The following is a 19,622-nucleotide window of genomic DNA, read 5'->3' as shown; positions in this document are numbered from 1 at the left end:
TGGGGAAACTGAAACCCTGATTTTTGCTCATTTTTGGATGTGGGCTCTAAGACTGTTTTTCTAGCTTGTGGTGATGTCACATTGATGCATGTAAATAAATATTCAGCACAAGCTAAAAAGTTTGGCTCAAGTGAAGCATGACTATTCTGAATTCCACAGAGAGGCTTGCCCTGTCATTTCACCAAAATAACTTTCTTGCAAGAAAGATCCAATGTAAAATAATCATCCGGACTACGACAGAAAGAATAACTGTTTCTTTGTGGACCCAAATCAGTGAACTTGTGAATCCAGTGGGGAAAAAAACTGACATGGACATGGGGTTGAAATGAAATCTTGCTTCTGAACACTACCTGATATGGATACCTGAAAAACATGGAGCAAACTGGTTGTATTGGAATAGAAATAATAGTTAGAAATACCAAGCTGTGAGCTGTAAGCATGTACCAAAACTAAGCTTGGAAGCTTAGGGATTGGGATTTTGCTGTAGAACTGCCTCTCAAAACAATTGTAATGATCCACACCACAAATGACATGATATATGACATTGTATGCCTGAATAGAATTAGTACTCTACAAGCGTGATAAATCCATCTGCCATCCTTCCCAAAGGAAAGAGGAATTCTATAGCTTTCTCTGCCTCACACAATCCATTTCAGCTGAATTCCAAACAACGGCAGGGCATGGTAGGTTTCCCAGCCACTTGTACATTCTCTTGTAATAATTCTTTTAGGGGAACTCAGTCTTCCTGTTATTAGTCGGAATGTACTTTATAATTGCCCACTGCTTCAGTCTGTCCTAACTGTTCAGAACTAAGAGACAGTTCAGAATTAATAGACAGGAAGTTTCTGTTTTCTGCAGTTTTTATGACTTTTTTGTTACATTGCATCCTGCCATTCAGTCATCACTGGAAAGAACAGAGAGTGTTGTTTGCCAATAGACAGGGGAGAGGACTTTGCAGGGATCTGTCATTTATTTTTAGTTTCAACAGATTTTAGTGTGAAAAAATGGATGATGTAATCGGTTTAGTTGGCAAATGGTGCCTTGGTCTAGACAGTGTGAATAAGCAGCATTGTATTAGTAATTTTCTTCAACGAGGAAAATGGTTTATTTGCAATGCAGTAGTGTGCTTGTGCTTGAATTTACCTTACTCTCTACAGAGCATGCCAACATATCTGCAGTCTGGTCTTATAAATGCAACCTCAAGACCATATTTAACAAATATAACGTCATTTAACATAGTATTCTAGTTCAGGCCTGTGTAGCAATAGCATGTAAACCCACTGTTTTTTTGAAGGAAAAGGTGGGGAACAGTTACACAATCAAGTAGGAACAGTTAATCTAGATGACCTTTATTCAAAGCCCAGGGAGAGGTGTGTTTAGTCACCAGTGACAACTCAGTCCAATTATTCAGCTTTCCATCTACAAACATGTCTACTGGGACCAGCCTTCAACCTTCACCAAAAAGACTTAGTAGCCCTTTGTATAACTTTTTATGAGCTGCTCTTCCCATGCCTCACAAGTCCCTACTTCTTGTGGTACCACGTGCTTATTAGCCATGCGCATTAGGAACTGAAGCTGTGTGGATGCTAAAGAGCAGGACCAGAGGAATTTTCCAGCTGCTGAAGCATTTTGTGAAGTTTTCCTTTCTCATGCTTTAGCTGAGAAACAGTGGAAGACGGTTCTGTAAACTAACTCTCTATCTCACATCTGCATGGACTTGTTTTGGTTCACTGGGAAAATATTTTGGAAATGGGTGTTATGCCGTTCAGCCAATCCCTCTGGGAGGCAGATGGTCAAGTATCCAATGGTTTTATGCCACCCTTGTGAACAAAGCTGAATTACATAATTAAATATAGCCACTTCTGGCCTTTGAACCCAATCCTGGACTTGTGTAGTTTCTCGCTGTCCCTGCGGACAACAGCAATGAAGCTGTAGAAGTTGTACTGAACTGAGTTTTGGGTGACCTTGACAAGGGAGCGCTTCTTCCTCTCTGTTCTTCCCTGACCTGGTTTAGATATTTGTGTTATGGTCAGGGAAGCTTCCCTGTATGGATCTGATTCTCTCCTGTGACTGTCAGAGGATGAAAGGCCAGGCCAGAGATGTCTTACCAGACATCTTAACAATGCTAAGTTTCTGAGCCAAAGACCCTGTTAATTATCCAGTGCTAACAACTGATAAGCAATATACAATCATGATATCAAATTGAAGCAAAGAGTCTCAAAGCCAGATTAATCTTGCTGCTTTTAGAGGAAAGAAGGCTTATACTCATCATTCATCCTCTATGTGTCTTTTCCCATTCTGTCAAGACTGCTGTAGTACATACTGGATAACTTCTTTGAGGTTTCCTCTCTCCGTAGGTTGTGGTCCTATGAACCTGAGACAAGTTATCACCTTAGATGAAAATGATAGTACTAAAGGGTTTTCTAGGAGTTACAGCTCAAGGTGATGATGCTTGCAAGTGAAATGAGGCGAGGATGTTCATGCTTTCATAAAGTTCACAATTTCCCTAAGATCTACAGGCTTGCTGTATCTTGGAACAGTAAGACCTCAGGGTTCTTCTAACAGATATCTGAGGTCAACATCAATGCCTAATTCAAAGACCTCGGCAGAGGAATATGTAGCATTTCCTCTTTTCTCGTGCACTGAATTTCTCTATCAAAGGCACATTTCTTTGATGTCTTGTAGTTTTAAATGCCCAAAAGACAAAGCATAGCTGTTGGCAATCTTTCAAGGCTTGTGCAGAAAAGCCAGACTGCAAAATTCACAAAAAGAAATTCAGCTGAAGAGTTTCAATGAACTACAACTAACAACCTTCAGTAAGCGTGCTGAGCAGACATCTCAGGATTTCTTGTGTGAACAATGGAAGCCTGGAAGAGAAGGCTGGAAGAAAAATGAGACTGTCTTGCAGAGTACTCATATTAAAAGCCTTCAGTGATTCTCAAAGAAAAAAAATTTACCTGTAGTGTAAGAATATTTCTCTTTGCCTGCTGATGAATTTCATGGGGGGATTTGAACTTTTTCTGCTTATTTTTAAATGTAGAGTTATGGAATATTTTATATATTTGTATATGAAAAAAATTATTTATATACATGTGTGGCTATATTTATACATACACAGATATAGTCCCAAGATGTATTTGATCAGAGAATTGTTGCATTTTTTTATTGAACTGAGGAGGAGCAGCTGCTTGGAACAAGATACAGTTAAAGAAATTACTCTGGAAACTTCCTGAGACCGGAAAAATCACTACAAATTAAGAGTAATTTATCATACAGTATTGTATAGCAAGTTTCTCAGTTATTTGGTACCCTATCAGGTGCTCTACCTGCAGGAAAGTTCATAAGGTCCTTTGCAGTTTTCAAGGACCACCCAGATAATTTTTTTTTCCTGGAGCATGCAGCCTCCTTAAATTTTCTCTGAGTTAAAGGCTTTAGCATGGTCTTTTAAAATTTCCAGCATTTATCTACAGGCAACTTTTTACCTGTTTTATGCTGCATGTAATTGTATGCTTCACACACGTTTTATAAAGAGTAAATAACAATATTGTGAGTCAGCCTTCACTTTGATAGGCTAAAAAAATGTCAGGTTGATTCTTTGGTCAAACCAGTTGTCGAGTGTTTACTTGCATGTCCCTGAAGGTCGATGTCATAGAGGATCAGAAATTGCAGTTTGTGTAATGTCAATCTGCTTTAGTGTCAGGATGCAGTGGAAAAGGCAGGAGGTGTCAGTGGGAGGAACAGTTTCACTTAGGAGATGCCTCGCAAACATGGTTTATAGGATGGTTATCACTTTCAGCTGGGTTATTACTTTGCCAACCTGTAGCCACTGTTGATTATTCAGCAGGGTCTTACATGAATATGCAACATGGTGTTTTGGAAACTAAAAGCAAACTACTGCCTTTAAACACATCAGCCACAAGAAAACTCCCTCAGTACACACCCACAAATCATTCTAAGCATACTGTGTTTTTTTTAATGTATAGATTTGGGTGTCTATTACAGCTGGTGGTGGGGTCCGTGGCTCTGACCCAGGAAGAGGTGACTGGTCCAGAGAGATGGTCCCAAAAGGGATCGCCTTCCCGAGGCCCAGTGTCTTCCCTCTCAGCTGCTGGCAGGAGGGCCCTTGCAGAGGCTAATATGCGTGTTACAGTAATCCCCGCTGTAACAGGTGTCCATGGGAGCTCTGGTCTATTCAAGGAGTGCCCTTTGGTCTCTGTTTTTCAATAAGCACTTTTTTGAGGGGTAAAGAACAGCAACTTGGTATTTGATGAAAGTTGCATAGCTTCTTAAAATGCTTGTCAGACAGAAGAAATTATAGACTCAGATAAAATAAAAAGCTCTTGATGCTGGCCATAGCTCATTGCAATCAGCTATGATATTAAAATGCAAGGACTAGTTTTAATTTGCTCCTTGAATTAGCTTTATGTAGAAGGACTTTTCAAGGGGTACTGCCATTTTGATTATTAAAATTGCTGACTCGTTCACTGCTGAAGATTTCAGGTATGCTGTAGCTGCATTTCCCAGTGAAACTAATTTGCTTACCTTTTCTTGTCAGGGTCTTAATTTGGACCCAAGTGTCTTTATTTTAATTGAAAAAAACAATTAGTCTTCTTCATGCAAGCCTACATGGCTTATCTTTATTTAATAATCAGTTGTGTAATCGGTGTTCAGATGCAGTTTAACTGAGAAAATTTCAGTGTTTTGCCTATGTGAGGTTATTTGAATACTGACAGTGCAGCTTCCTATAATGCAATCAATCCCTTGAGGGCACACAAATCCTTGCCTGACCTTTTGAAATAAATTAGCAACAGAATCCAAGGGTTGGTATTTTGATGTAAAGGTTGTAATGAATGCCATCTGTCGGGTATCAGAACAGTTTAATGAAGGCCTCTTACATCAGGTGCTCTACAAGTTCAGGAAGATGCTCTGGGGGCTCTGCTCTGAGCTACATCCAACCTGTATATTCTGGCAAAGCTGGACAATTTGCTTTCCTATGCCTTAATGAGAGAATCTATCTGAAAGCTGTAAAATACTGCAGTCCCCAGTCTTTCCACAATGTATGAAGGATCCCTGGGGTGGCCTGCTGAACAGTGTTAGTAGCTCCTGAGTCTGGCAGCAAGATGGAGGCTCATGCAATCGTGCTCCCATGATGGTCCTCACACCCCGGGCAGTGACCACTCCTCCCTCTGCGGGGTGATGGGGTATCCCACAACCCTGAGACTCTCCAGAACAGCCCCGAGTGAGGGTGTTGGGGTCTCCATTGTTCTGGTGAGGTGGCTGGGGCTCCCTCCTGTGCCATGTATCCCTCTGCTCTGTCTCGTGCGTGGGCAGAAGCCTTTAGGCATGTAAGCTAAAAAATTGTTACTGTACCTTGGGGGAAAAATCCTCTGGCATGGATGTCTGGCCCTCTCCCCACACCACCTAAGATATGTGATACTGTTGGATATATGTGGCAGGGAGAAAGGCCTGGTCGTCATAGACTGAAGAGTCTTCCATGAGCCACAGCCCTCAGTGGAGCTCCAAGAGTTTTTCAGACTTTTCTCTGTCTCCACAGAATTTCTTAAAACTAATGCCTCACTTCCTCTACACAAAGTCGAGTAAAAAGTGCTGAGTCTCCATCCTTGATGAAATTCAAAACTCAAGTGGAGAGGACTGAGAACTGCTGTAGTGCTGTAGGATGACCCTGCTTTGAACAGAGGACTGGACAAGACCATTTCCAGAGATCCCTTCCTACCTCAGCCCATCTGGGATTCTTCAATGTAAAATGGTCCCCCATTTTGGGGGAGGGAATCCTCTTTCTTCCCATAATACACGCAAGTGGAAATCCAGTATTACCAAACCAAATGAATTCGTTTATTCTTTGACAGAAAGTGATGACAATGGGAGCACACAGAAAGATTTGACAGAATCGCACTGATATCAAGGGTGGTTCTCCAGACCACCTTCATCTCAAGAGAGGGTAAACTGATTTCAGACTGAGCTGAGAAAGCTCATTTCAGTGTCTCCCACACTTGAGATGATACTCTCCAAACTCAGAACAAAAAGGTTAAGAAGTCTGCTCTTATTATTTTCCTAAGGAAATGCAATGAATAAAAGTTGAGGGTTTTTTTCTTATGTCAAAGAATTTGACTGTTTATGTCAAAATCTTTGAGGGCACCCTGTCCTTTTTATCCTGTTTGCTTTGTATTAGTTCTGAAACTGAAATTCTTTCAACTGAACCAGAAATCTTTGTCAGCTTGAAATTGGAGCATCAAATACACTAACTGTTATTACATAACTATTTCCATTTTTATTAAAGCATGTCTGTGCCACAGCAAGTTTCTATAAGCAATACATAAATGAGGTTTTGAAACTCGGTTTCAAAAATCAGGTTATATAAACTCAGCTTTGAAATATACAATTTTTTGCTACAAGAATTTCAGACCGTCTTAAATCAATTTTAGAAGACAGACTGAACCTAGAATATCTCCCTCCTACTAGTCATAGCAGAACATTTGCTGGTTTGGAAATTCCATCTCTAGAAGTATTTGGAACTAGATGATCTTTAAGGTCCCTTCTAACCCAAGCCATTCTATGATTCTTTGAAAAGAAATGGAAAACTGAATTTGCGCTTTGAACACTTAAAGCAGATTTTCATGGCCTGCCAATGAATGACCAAATAAACTATGAATGTGATATATTTTAGCATATTTGACCAAGACTGTCAATAAACAAAGTTAAAGCTCCTAGAATGAGAGACAAGAATGCTAATTTCTAAATTTTCATTATCTGCTGCACTGGAGTCCCTGGGAGACTAAGTACAAATTTGACATCTGCAGAATTTACATTACAGCAGTGTGCATGGGCAATGTACTCTGGACAAGAGCAAGAGAAATCTTAACTGAATTTACAGGGAAGTATTTTTACAGCTGTTACAGATCTTAAAATCAACTAGAAGCAGATTTTGCGTTCTTCAGAAAGGAGAAGATGAATGTTTAAAAAACCCACAATTTTTAGAAAAAGGTAATGGTGAGTTTCTGAATGACCTTGGGAACCACATACTTTTACAATGAAGAGACACAGAGTGGCTTTCAAAGTTTCTGACTTATTAAAGCTTTCACTCACACACTCCTTGTCCTGTGAGCATAAGGACAAACTGGTGTTAGCTATCCATTAGTTACAGAGGTGTGTAGCAATGCCAGCTGGGAGGAGCTTTATGCCATCCTTGAACATTTAACAGTTACTGAGCTGCTGTCTGTGTAGTGCATTCAGTGCATTTCTAAAAGGCAAAAAATATCTCCTCTACCCATTAACTATGGCCCTGCTCACTGTACTCAAGAGAAATGATTCCTTTGTTAGAAAATGTCTCTTCTGACTGCCTTTAAAAAAAAGGAAAAAATACATAGTAATATTTTTCTCTGAGTAACAAGGACCAAACCAAGGGGGATAAATACGCTCATCTGAATGGCTGACTCTTCCAAATCACTGGCATTACTGTACAGAAAAAGGTGCTCATGCATGAGGAAAGACTACAAAGCTGGGTTCCCAGACTACTGTATGTTATCTGTATTTCCCTTATCAGACAGGGCAGCTACCTCTTGAATAACCAGTTAGGGAAAAACTCCTTATTCAGTCCAAGGTCCAGTGAAGGCCTAAGGCAGCTTCAGCTTAACACAAGAACCTTAAATTGAAAGTAGTTACCAAAGCTATTAAGGTTATTATTTACTACAACACAGCAAAATTTGCTTCTGGCAAAGCTGGAGGAAATGCCCAAACTTAGAAGCACAGCTCAAATTTGCCCACCTTGAGAGGCCTTAGGCTCCTTCAGCTGCCCTGCACACATTGGATGCTTAGCTCTGCCCTTGCTCAGGTGAGATGCAGAGTTTCTGCAGCAGCTTCCTTTGGCAGTAAGGAGCAGATAGCAAGTGAGGACAGCTCTCCTGGAGCCAAGCCAAGCCTGCAGGGGCTGAGATCAGCACCAAATATGGGGGTGTGCCCTAATCCAGCTCTTAGACATGCTGTGCTGCTTCCCACTGCTGCTGCTCCACAAGGCAGCTGTTAGCTCTGCCAGCTCAGGAGTTCAAACTCCATTATCCCAAAACTGCACTTTGGTCCCTCCCTGATGCTCCTGGGAATGACTGCTAAAATTCAAAATGAGACCTTGTGAATATGGATGGTGTCATGTTGTGGAAATGTCTTTCAGCAAACAACAGCTTTTCTTCGTCCAAATTATAAATAATCACTCAGAGTACTTTCTTTCAAAAGCAGTATTTATTTTTTCATCAAGATAAGACACATTACATACTGCATAAAGTAAAAAGTACTGCTAGGAAAGCTGCATTTACTGAGATAACAAAAAAATATACATAAATTGCACTTGAGAAAGTAGGCTTTATCCCGGAAGAATATAGTAAATAAAAAGCTGATGAGTGGTTTGAAATTAGGACTCTTTCTGAATTGCCAATGAAAATGCATTTATTTTGGGGCATTCCAGTTCCACCAATAAAACCGAACCAGATTCATTTTTTTAAAAGCTTTGTTCTTTAAGTTAAAATAGTGTGTAAACAATGTAATGACTATACATGGACAAAAGAGGGAAAAAATATGGAGATACACCTTCGCAATTTCTGCTAATAAATAAAAATGAAAAATTTTGCTGATATTTGGGTTCACCAGGGTCACTGAAGCTCGTGGCTTGGGTTTTGTGGAGTTTTTCTTAGTTCACATGTATGTTATCATCCCCACACTGTCACATGAATCCCATCCTCCTGCACTGGCTGGGAGCATGGTGTCTGTATGGCAGCAGGAAGCAGTGAATGGTTGCATTCATTAGTAATTGTCCCAGGAGTAATACCTTAAACTTTGTGACAATCTTAGCTTATATTTAAGAAGGTAAACCCATCATTAAGCAAGAGGATGTTTTTCACTTTGCATCTGAATTTTTCTGCTGGACCATGGCATCCACTGCTGCCTTTAGCTAACTCAGCTAGCTGAATTCTCAGCTGTTCAGACTTTAAAAGGAGTATCCATACTATTTACCTTTGTGTATCGCACTTAGATGCCCAAATCAGATTTTGAATTTTTCTATATAGTCAAAAGACAGAAAAGAAAGCTCCCAAACTGGGTGCTTTCAACCTTTGGATTAAGGCACACTATGGGAGAGCCTCTCCCAATTGCCTCTAGGGGTAACTCGGGCTCCCAGACAAGGCTGAATGCCCCCGATCAGGAGGCAAAAGCACCCCTCACAACACGTGGCTGTTGGGGTGGGACCGGGCGAGCAGGCAGTGCTGCATGGCACACACCTGATGCAGCACTGCCTGCTGCACAGTTCCCTCGTCGGGTGGGAATTAAAAGGACCATTTAGATCACAAAGCCTTGTGAAATTTGTGTATCTTGCAACCAACACTAGCTATGAAGTCAGAGTGCTTAGGCAGGATTCAGTCAGAGATATACAAAGAGTGTGCTGTTTCAAAAACAAGCCATACTGGCAAGGTCTTGCATGCAAATTTCTTCCAAACTTAGCTAAAAATTATGGAAGGGCTGGGTCAATCTTGTTATTAAGCTAGAGACAGAAAAAGAATGAGATGTTCTTTAAACAGTCCTGAACTACAAAATGAAGGTGGTAATCTTTGGTTACAGGGCTGTTCTTTTAATGTGAATTGCTTTGAAAAATGATGAATCACTTCCCGAGTAAGCATTCAGGAGCATTTTTAAATAGACATCTGGGAGCCAGAGAGGAAAAATTAATATAAATAATAAAACCCATACACTTTCTGAATCTCCAAGGTTAAAGTACAGGAAAGAAAGTAACACATTTCTAAGGTATCTTTCAGCAAAGTTTTGCTAAAATGATAAAAAAGTACTTAAAAAAATACTTGAGCTGATGAAGAGAGAAAATAAGAACATTAGAGTGCTTTTGTAACAAACCTGTAGAGTACTAAAACATACTGGTTTGAAGGCCTTGTATTATTTTACAGAACACGCCATTTTCCACTAACTATAATTATTATTGTCAACCTACTTCACTCTTTCAGAGAGACAGAAAGACAAGAGCCAGCACAGACAAGATGATTCAATGCAGCCTATGTCTACTATAAAACATAAAACCTCAGTCATTAAATGTGCCACCCTATTCCCTCTGTTACATTCATGATCAAAACTCCAAATTTCTTTGCCAGACTTAAATCTGCCTGTTTTTTTACATTTTTGGAGCAGCATTTGAAAATCCTTAAAGCTAATTTGGAAAGATTTTTTTTTCTTTTTCAGCTAGAGCACTTCTGTAATAGTTTAAAAGGCACAGGAAGCTATGCTGTAGCTTTTAAAGTGCTAATTTTATTATGAGGTGGTATATAGTAGTATTCTTCTGGAAGTTAATAAATGATGCACATCTTCCATGACTGACAGACACTATTTAATGAGTTAATATGCTTCAGCAAAATGCAATTTAAAGAAAGAAATTCACTGTCAACAGTTTAACCATGGCAATACACAGAGCTGGAATGAGACAACTAACCTCAGATAACTAAGATTAATGCATATATGACAAAGTTATAATAATCCATATTTAAAACAAACAAATAAAGAAACCCCAAACCAAATAATGATAATTAAATCTCAAACACAGTTTTGTTTTCCAGTAACACAACTGCAAAACAAATCAATATTTTCAACAAACAAGTGCCCTATTTCATCTCCACCACAGGAAAACACAGCACTCCTCGAACTGCTGCGAGGAGGATCCAAGGGGAGGGCTCTCGCCCCCCTCGTGTAGAGGGGGCTCCTCTTGGGCAACTGTGCGGCCACTCTGGGCAAGGGGCAGGAATCCAGATCAGGTAGGTAGTGACCAAAATCAGTTCCAGCCTGCAGGTATTTAGCTGGGGGCCTGGCAGGAGCCCCCTCTTGCAGAAGCACCTGGGTGATGGCTCCCATGGAGCCACCACAGCAAAAGTACCAGCCTCTGCACCCTCCTACCACCCTCAGTGTCCTGGCTTCTGCAAAGCATCTACGAATTTCAGCACATGATTTGGTCAAGTGTGAACACTGAGATTTGACTTTACTGATGCGTTATTTCATGTAGTGAAATCTATCTGCATTCTATCTCACTCTGTTGGGACAGAATGCTGGAAAGTTCCCTCTGAGAGTGGGGCAAACCATTTTGCACTCATACAGGCTCAAATTCTCCCTTCATTTATACCCACCAGAAAACCCTACCTACCATCAGGAGAGCTGAGGAAGTAGAAATGGCAGCAGAATTTGAGTGTAGGAACTGGTGAGTGAAAAACAAACACAACTCTATTTCACTGCCAGCTACCACAAATACCTACACACCTGGTATTTATATTCAGGTGGGCACTGTGCACCTAAGGGCTGCAATTGAGCTTTTAAAATCTCAACCCTCAGAATCTAGCTACAGATAACCACAATCCTAAAACCTTGGATGCTGATACATAAATGTATGATATACCTGTTTAGTTGCCATGGCACTAATCAGCACAGCAATGATTTTTGCTAATTGCAAAGGCAGGCTAGTAGCGAATTTCAAATGATTAGTGAGTAAAGGTCCTCAGAGCAATCCTGCTTGAAAGTAAATGTCCAGTAAGATGAAATTAGTGTGTCTGGTTTTTTCTTTTCTTTCTTTGTTTTTCCTTTTTTATCGGGGTGGTCTTGAACTGCAGACACAATCACAACGCTCATGGTGATCCAGTTGTATATCTACCAAGGACATGTTGTTCCTGATTCTGCCTCTTCTTCTGGTATGCCCAGCCTCAGGGACGAATTTCAGCACCTGGGAGGATCAACAAAAACACAATGAATTAGAAAATGCTGTTGGAGATCTGAGGAGATGTGAGTGTTGGGACCCCAAGGGCACCAACGGCCCTTAATGGCCCTGACCAGCATTAATTTGGACACAGTTTTGTTTTATTTCCAGCTTTTTCTTTGCACCCATTGACATCCTGCTGTACTGTTTGTCCTGGAGCTTGGACAGACTGTATTATTTCCTACATCAGGTATCTTTATATCTTGCAGTTTCCTATGTCCAAAATTGCTCCTTTGCATGCAAATTATCCAGCATGTTTCCTTTGGATCATCTTTGCAGTCCCATACATATTTGAAGCATCCTGTCCCTCCTCTCCCTTGTGCACTATTTCTCCTCTAAAGAACAAGGAACACTTTTTTATGCAATTTGAAATTTCTGAAGCACGTATCACTACAATTGGTCCAAAAATTAAATACTTGTGGAGGCAGAAGGAGATGAAGGAGCTTGCACAAAATGTGTGTCAGATCCCTCTGAGCTTCTGTGGAATCTGAGTTTTGTTGGCTTATCTTAAAAATCTCTGCCTCAACCTAAATGATTTCTGTAGAATTTACTGTGAATAATGTCAAACAAACAAGCAAACAAAATTACTTCCTAGGGAAGTATACACTGTACAAGATGCTTTTGAAAAAAATTCTATCTAGGCAAGGTGATCTTGAGACCTGGAGGAAGGGGACTGTAGGTTGTAAAGAATATGAGAAAGAGGCAACAAACACGAGATGCAACAACAACAAAAAATCCTATTTGGGTACAGGTAAAAAAATACTGAGAGTGGTTAGACACTGGAGCAGGTTGTCCAGAGAGGCTGCAGAAACCCTCAACAAAGTCAAAATAAACAGGATGAAACCCTGAGCAACCTCATCTAACTTCAACACTTTTCCTGCTTTTATGGGAGATTGGGTAGGAGACCCTCAGAGACGTCTTCCAACCCATATCATTATATGGATCTGATTCCCTGAAAACGATCTTGTATCTTCCCAAATCTCACAGCACATTGTCCAGAAAGATATGTGTAATTGTCAGACTTGTGTACATGGAGAATCTGAAACTGGTTTGCTCAAGGCTATGCCACACATTAGTAGAAACACTACCAGTGCCATTATACAGTCCTTTCCATTCAGAAATTTACTGATGGGGAGCAGGACACGGAGATAGCAAGGCTGCAGCTGCACAGCTGTGTAAGCAGGTGGGTCGGTTCTGCGCAGTGCGGCCTCAAGCGCTTGAGTCCAGAAACCACACACTGGTAAGGCATTAGAGCTAACAGGTCTCACCTCCTGGCAGGCTGATGTGACTCATGCTAGCTTGGCCAAGTGACTGCTAGATCAGCTGGATTTCTCTTGCTTGTTCCAGGATGGAGAGATGTCTGTTAAGTGCACGACCTCCCAAAGCCAGTGGCCAACTGGGAAGTGGGACCTAAACCTCTGAAACAAACACCTCAACCACCGAAGCACCCACATTTCTGCTCTAACAGATCATACTGATTTATAAGTAACAGGTTGCTCTGTTACTCAACAAATCTTTTCTTTAAAGTACTTTCTGATGTTGTAACACCGTACAAGAGTTGAGATGGTTTTGGAAAGGACAGGGAATAAGAGGTTGTGTGCCAGATCAACAGAGTGTGAGCATTTTCAACAGAATTAGAAAGTCCCAAAACTTAAGTGTGAAGCACTTGCCAAAGGATAACCAGAGATGCTGCACACGGTGGGTGGGGAAGGGCAGGCAGGTTAGCAGCTCTCAGGATGAGCCCATTTGTTGTCTGCCATTAAGGCCTTGAGGCTAGAAAAGTAATGGAATGTAACAAAAGTGGTGAGCACTGAACGCAGTCTATTATTTTGTTCTCCCTTTTATGATGAAATTTATATTTACCCTATGTAATACTGAGAGTAAGGACTGTGCCTAAGCAAGGTCCTTCATGCTGCTGTACTGTGTTGGGAAAATACAATTACTTTGTCCTGTTAGAAATGCAGAAACATGTAATTATTTTTTTTTAAAGCAACAAAAATACAGTGCCTTTGAATTGATTTCAAACACTGGCTGCATCCACATATGCAATAAATCCTGATGGACACTAGCAAAATTTGCTGTACCACACTGCAGTCCCAAGCACAAAAGGACTGAACCTAATCATATTGCTGCAATTATTACAGAGATAAAAATAGACCACATCTTCAAAGACGATTTTTTAAAGAAAACATACTTTTAAAATCAAGCACAGATGCTGATGCTGAACCCATGATAAATTCTTTATTTAAAGAAGTCTTTCAGCAAAATCTGACAAATCCAGATGACTGGCATTTTGCAAGATCATGGGTAGGTAGATCTGATTTTTCCAGCTGAGCGCAAATCAAAGTATGCAAGGGGATGTGGACTGTATTTAAGTTAACAGACCATCTGACAGCTTGGGGACTTTCCCTGTGTTTTTTAAAAGGAAGCATGAACACAGTATATAGGCTTTGCTGATAAGAAAATGAACTGTCAGGCAGTTCCCCAGACAAGACAGGAAAACAGTGATTTAACATAACTGAAATTATCAAATCATAGAATCATTTAGGTGGGAAAAGACCTCTGAGATCATTGGGTCCAACCATTATCCCGGCACTGCCAAGTCAACCACTGACTTCTGTCCTGTAATGACACATCCCACATGCTTTTTGAATACATCCAGGAAAATAGAGACTCCCATTTCCCTGGGCAGCCTGTTTCAATGTTTGACCACCCTTGCAGTGAAGAAAATTTCCCTTATATCCAATCTAAACCTCCCCTGGTGCAACTTGAGGCAATGTTCTCTTGTTCTGCCACCTGTTACCCAAGAGAAGAGGCCAACCCTCACCTGGCTACAGCCTCCTTTCAGGCAGCTGTAGAGAGGGATAAAGTCCCCCCTGAGCCTCCTTTTTCCAGGCTGAACACCCCCAGCTCCCTCAGCTGCTCCTCACAGCACTTGTGCTCCAGACCCTTCCCCAGCTCCGTTGCCCTTCTCTGGACACGCTCCAGCCCCTCAATGTCTTTCTGGCAGTGAGGGGCCCAGAACTGAGCACAGGATTGGAGGTGTGGCCTCAGCAGTGCCGAGTACAGGGGGACGGTCACTGCCCTGGTCCTGCTGGCCACACCACTGCTGATCCAGGCCAGGATGCCATTGGCCTTCTTGGCCACCTGGGCACAGCTGGATCATGTTCAGCTGCTACAGACCAGCACCCCCAGGTCCTTTTCCACCAGGCAGTTTTCCAGCCTGTGACACTGCTTGGGTTGTTGTGACCCAAGTGCAGGACCCAGAACTTGGCACTGCTGAACCTCACACAATTTGTCTCAGATCCAACCTGTCCAAATCCCTCTGCAGAGCTACTTTAATAGCTGATCACAGAACTGATATTCAAAGCTCTCTGTCTTCTGCCTAACAGTTTTGTTTTCATCTAAGTACAAGGGAATCTGGAAGTAAAGCCATTTCTGGTGACCGCAGTTGATGGAAGACAACCCTTTATTCTGCAAATAGCTGCTGTTTTTTCCATGGACAGGTCCTTAAAGCTGAGGAGATACTGAATTAATGAGAACAGTTCAAATAAATTCTGTTTAGGACATTTTATCACTCCTTTTTTGATGGGATCAGTAGTTGTAAGAAAATATGCATATGACAGGTCCAGAATGCTCAAAAGTTTGGTTGGTTTTTTTTGTGGGTGAAAAAGAACAACCTTGTAGTTTTCAAATTAAAGGATCAATGTCTGTCACTTCTCATCAAATTGCAGTGCCTCAGCTATTCAGATCATTGCCTCACAAAGAGCACGTAACTACAGTCATACCCCTCTCATCAAACACTGAGTAAATTATGGTCATAAAACTATTAAAACAATTAAAATAAAATCAAGACAGATTATTTTGCTTCTGAGCTGGATTTGGTGCTTATAGATAATACAAAAAAAAGTGCAATAGGGCATTTTCTGTGCGGGGAGCCCCACAGGAGCACACAATATGCTGGATGGCATTTTAATTTGTAGATATGCCTGAGCATCTGAGAAGTTTCAAGCTGAGATGACTGTAGCCACTGCATCACTTTCCTTGGGGACAGTGTTATAGGAAATATAAAGAAAATGCCTACATGCATTTCCTTGCCAGCAGTCTTGCTCATTGATCATGTATTGAATTTGGATGCCAGCTTCTGAAACCCTCTTTAAACCAGAGAGCAAAGCCATTACAAAAACCAGGATCTGGAAGTTGAAGCCAGAAAAACTTCAAGTGGAATTAGGGCACACTTGTTTAAGTGAGGCCCACTCACCACCTGGACAGCCCTCCAAGGAACTGTGGGGTTTCCAGCCTGTTTGAGGACTGCCTTTCCAGGAGGTGTACAGTACCAATTTGGGTTGTGCTCTGGGGGCAGCAGGTGCTCTCCAGTGGCCTGTGGAGCACAGGGGGTCAGGGCTGATGGCCCCTATCACCTCAGCAAAAATGTAAGAACACCTCAACATCAGGGGCTGAGGAGAGCAGAGTGGCAATGACTGTCAGGAAGAGGACCCAGCTGGAGATTATCTGTTCACCCTGCTCCATACATGGCATGTCTCCAGTAGAAGCTGCAATGAAGTAGTGACTAAAGAGAATGATTCACCTGAAACACCCACCTCTGGTGGCGCTAGCTCTGGGGACTAGGAAAGGAGCCCAAAGCTTGGACTCAGTGTTAGATGGGTAGAGCCAGATGAGGTGAAGCATCCCTTAAGCATTTGCTGATGGTCCTAGCCAGGTATCACTGACCCTTGGAGTCAGGCAACATTTAGCCATGACAGTCCATGATGGCTGATTTCTGTTTTATTAAAAAGCAAAGAGTGATAGCAAACCCAGTCAAAACTTAAAAAAGGTTTCCCACAGGCATTTCTGACATCATTTACTTATTAGTAACAATAGTAAAATTGTTTTCTGAATTCTTGACCAGTATTTTGAGCACCAATAGAAAAATGAAGTCCCACTCAAAAATCATCTTTTTTTTTTCTTTTTGATTAGCTTAAGAAGGCTACAGAATATCAATGACTATGGCTTACCCAATTCTAATTAGCTTCACATTCTTGTGACAGAGGATGGTGAGCAACTCTGGATGCTATTTTAGACACTGAAATTTGTACTTTGCAGAACTTATTTTAAAATTCTGCTAAACAGCATTATCTAATCTCCTTCTGCACATCTAAAAATAACACCATTCTAGCATGCAAACCAAATTATATTTGTCTGAGATTCATGAAAGAGGAAGCATCAAAAGTGCAAAAGATTCAACACAGATCCAAGTTCTGATAGACATAAAAAATCTTACTCTGCAATTTTTGAAAGTTATCTAATCCAAAGGTCACACACAATTTAGCTGTGCTCTGAGTATAAGAAGCCAAGCATTATGGGAATGTGGTTCATAATTTAGCACAAGGACCTTTACTCTACTAGGAACACAGCCTAAACCAATGACATAGACCCAGAGATGTATTCTTTATTACCAGAGATAATACCCAGGGTATCAGGGACAAGAAAAAAGAGTTGGCTTGCTGATCAGTGGCAGCAGGCAAACTAAGGGATCATTGAATATAAATGGGATTATTGTTTCTATTTTTTTTTATTTTTATGCATAAAAAACCACCTGGTTTTAATACAACAAACATGGGAAAGATTAATTGGCTCAAAACTCAAGTACCTGAAGTACTTACTAAAGCTATGATATTTCTGACATATGTGACATCAACAAGAGCCTCACTTTTGCTGATCTTGTCAGGAATTAGGTGTGCATTATGACACAGCTATTGTTTTGTCACTGACAGTACAGATGTTCCTCCTTCACAAACTGCCTCTCTGTCCTGACATGTATCACAGGATGTCTCACTTGCTTAACTTCCACACATCAACCCAAGAACTTTCATTTTCATCTAGTTAAAAATGAACCTTTTTTCTCTCGCTGCACTTCTGAGCTCTCTCTGCTCATCCCGTGACCTAGCAGTCATTTTCTGACTCATTCTGTTTTCTTGTACTTGCATTCCAAATAAATCCCATTGCTGCTTCTTGTACAATATTCCATGACTTAATTCTTTTGTCAGGCTAATTCTGTGCCTTTATTACCATAACAACCTTTTATCTCCTTTATACATGTACTATCAAGTCCAGGACATACAACAGCAGACCATATTCCTTGAACACTGCTTTGATGATTCCAGCTCTTTTTAATCCCTTAGCAAATTCCCTTTGTTGTGTCAGCATCATTTGGATCATTTTTTGACCAGTTATCTTATGTTTCCCTGTGTAAGGACAGGATGAGAATTACTGTCTGCTCTCTCAAGTGCCTCCTTAAGGTTTGCTTCTCATTTCTCTGAAAAATAAAAGAAAAAAAAGAAAAGAGCCCACACAGCATCGAATTGTGTTAGTTAAATTTCTTAACTCCATTGAGTTACTCCACAAGTAACTCTGTCTTCTTGAAGTTCCACGCCACTTTTTTATTTTCTGTTGTGCTCCTGTGTTCTTTTCTCCCGTATAATATTCCCTCAGTCTTGTTTTCCCTTTGCAGTGTTGGGTTCAGTTGAAGCTGTTTCTATGCCCCAGCAACTTGTGCCAAGATATGGCATTGGGTGCTCTGGGGTACCTACTGCCTCTCTCAAGGCAACCAAAGGTTATGAAATTGCCACCCTAACACTAATCAAAACTTTGCCTCTGAGAATTAACTGAATGTATGTCCTGTGAAGGCATCAGACAAGCTCCAGTCAACATCAAACTTGAATGGAGGCATAATGTTTCAAAAAGGGGTGGGATGGGGGGTGGGGAAGAAGCACCTTATAGACAGTGAAAAACACATCAGTCTTTACAGGAGAGACAAATAAGTAGGTAAAAGATGCAATCAGCTTGATAGCTGATTTTTTTTCTTTTTTCTTATATGCCCTTTAGCCGTGCAGCTCAGCACTGCATTTGTGGAGGTTTACACATTCTGACAAATTCTGGTTGCTACCTTAAGAGCACTTATTCCCCACAGAAACTCATTTCACATCTCATCAGTTACAGCAATGAGATGGGAAAACCGATTTCTTGTTTCTCTGAGGTATGTGCATGCTGGCTGGATAGCACAGCCAGAGCCACAGCTGAACTGAGTCCTGGCCTGAGTTCCCCCACACCTTCTCTGTGCTGAGTAATCTCCAGGTTTAGAGCCTGTGCCTCTTTAATGAACAGCTCCAGGCATTTTTAAGGAAATTAACTGCAGTGGGAAACACACTTTTATTTCAGGTCCCCTTTAGAAAGTCAGACAGCAGTAGGGCTGAGCATTTGTATCACCTACGGCAGACTATGCCTGAGAGACGTTCTCAGACACTGCCACGACGTGGCCTGTTTGGTTTGAAGGGTTTGTGACACTATGTGGTAAGTCATGAGTATTTGTCCAGAGTATTTGCTCTGCTCTAAAGGAAACCCAGAAGCCACAGAAAACCACAGAGCATCACAAGACTCCTGCAAGAAAAAAAAAACAAAACAAAAAACCCACCAATAAAACTGTTTACCCAAGTTATGACCCCATTCATTTCTAAAAACTGCTGAGTATTTTGGTAAAGTCATGGCAAACTTCCAGGCCATAAAGAAGACCAGAGAGCTCATGATTAACATCTCCCAGGGCAATAAAGAAAAAGCTACCCCTTTCTGTGGCATTCTCATGTTCGCATTTTCCCTGCTGTTGCATCACTTCTTATAGTTGGACATGATAGAAAAGAGCTGTACATTCCATTCAGGGAACTGGAGCAGCAGTCTCAGCTTGGGAAAATTACAGGCTCCACATGATAGCTATTAGTCCTGAGAGGCTAGGCTAGGAGGGAGCGCTCAGTGATTACAGTGGGAGGCTTTG

At 41.1% G+C, this 19,622-nt stretch overlaps 1 protein-coding gene across 4 annotated transcripts in view; it reads right to left on the bottom strand.

Moving 5' to 3' along the window:
• Nucleotides 1–8,249: 8,249 nt before the first annotated feature.
• PDGFD (platelet derived growth factor D) overlaps nt 8,250–19,622 on the bottom strand; it is a 144,269-nt gene continuing 132,896 nt past the window's right edge. For all 4 annotated transcript variants that reach the window (XM_069014746.1, XM_069014758.1, XM_069014754.1 and 1 more), the window contains one exon: nt 8,250–11,764. In XM_069014746.1, coding sequence (XP_068870847.1) covers nt 11,630–11,764 — 135 coding nt within the window. In that variant the 3' untranslated portion in view covers nt 8,250–11,629. The remainder of the gene's footprint in view (nt 11,765–19,622) is intronic.

Source organism: Aphelocoma coerulescens, chromosome 1 (genome assembly GCF_041296385.1).
Source record: "Aphelocoma coerulescens isolate FSJ_1873_10779 chromosome 1, UR_Acoe_1.0, whole genome shotgun sequence".
In the NCBI taxonomy this organism is placed as follows: domain Eukaryota; kingdom Metazoa; phylum Chordata; class Aves; order Passeriformes; family Corvidae; genus Aphelocoma; species Aphelocoma coerulescens.
This window is presented reverse-complemented; position numbering and strand designations above follow the sequence as displayed.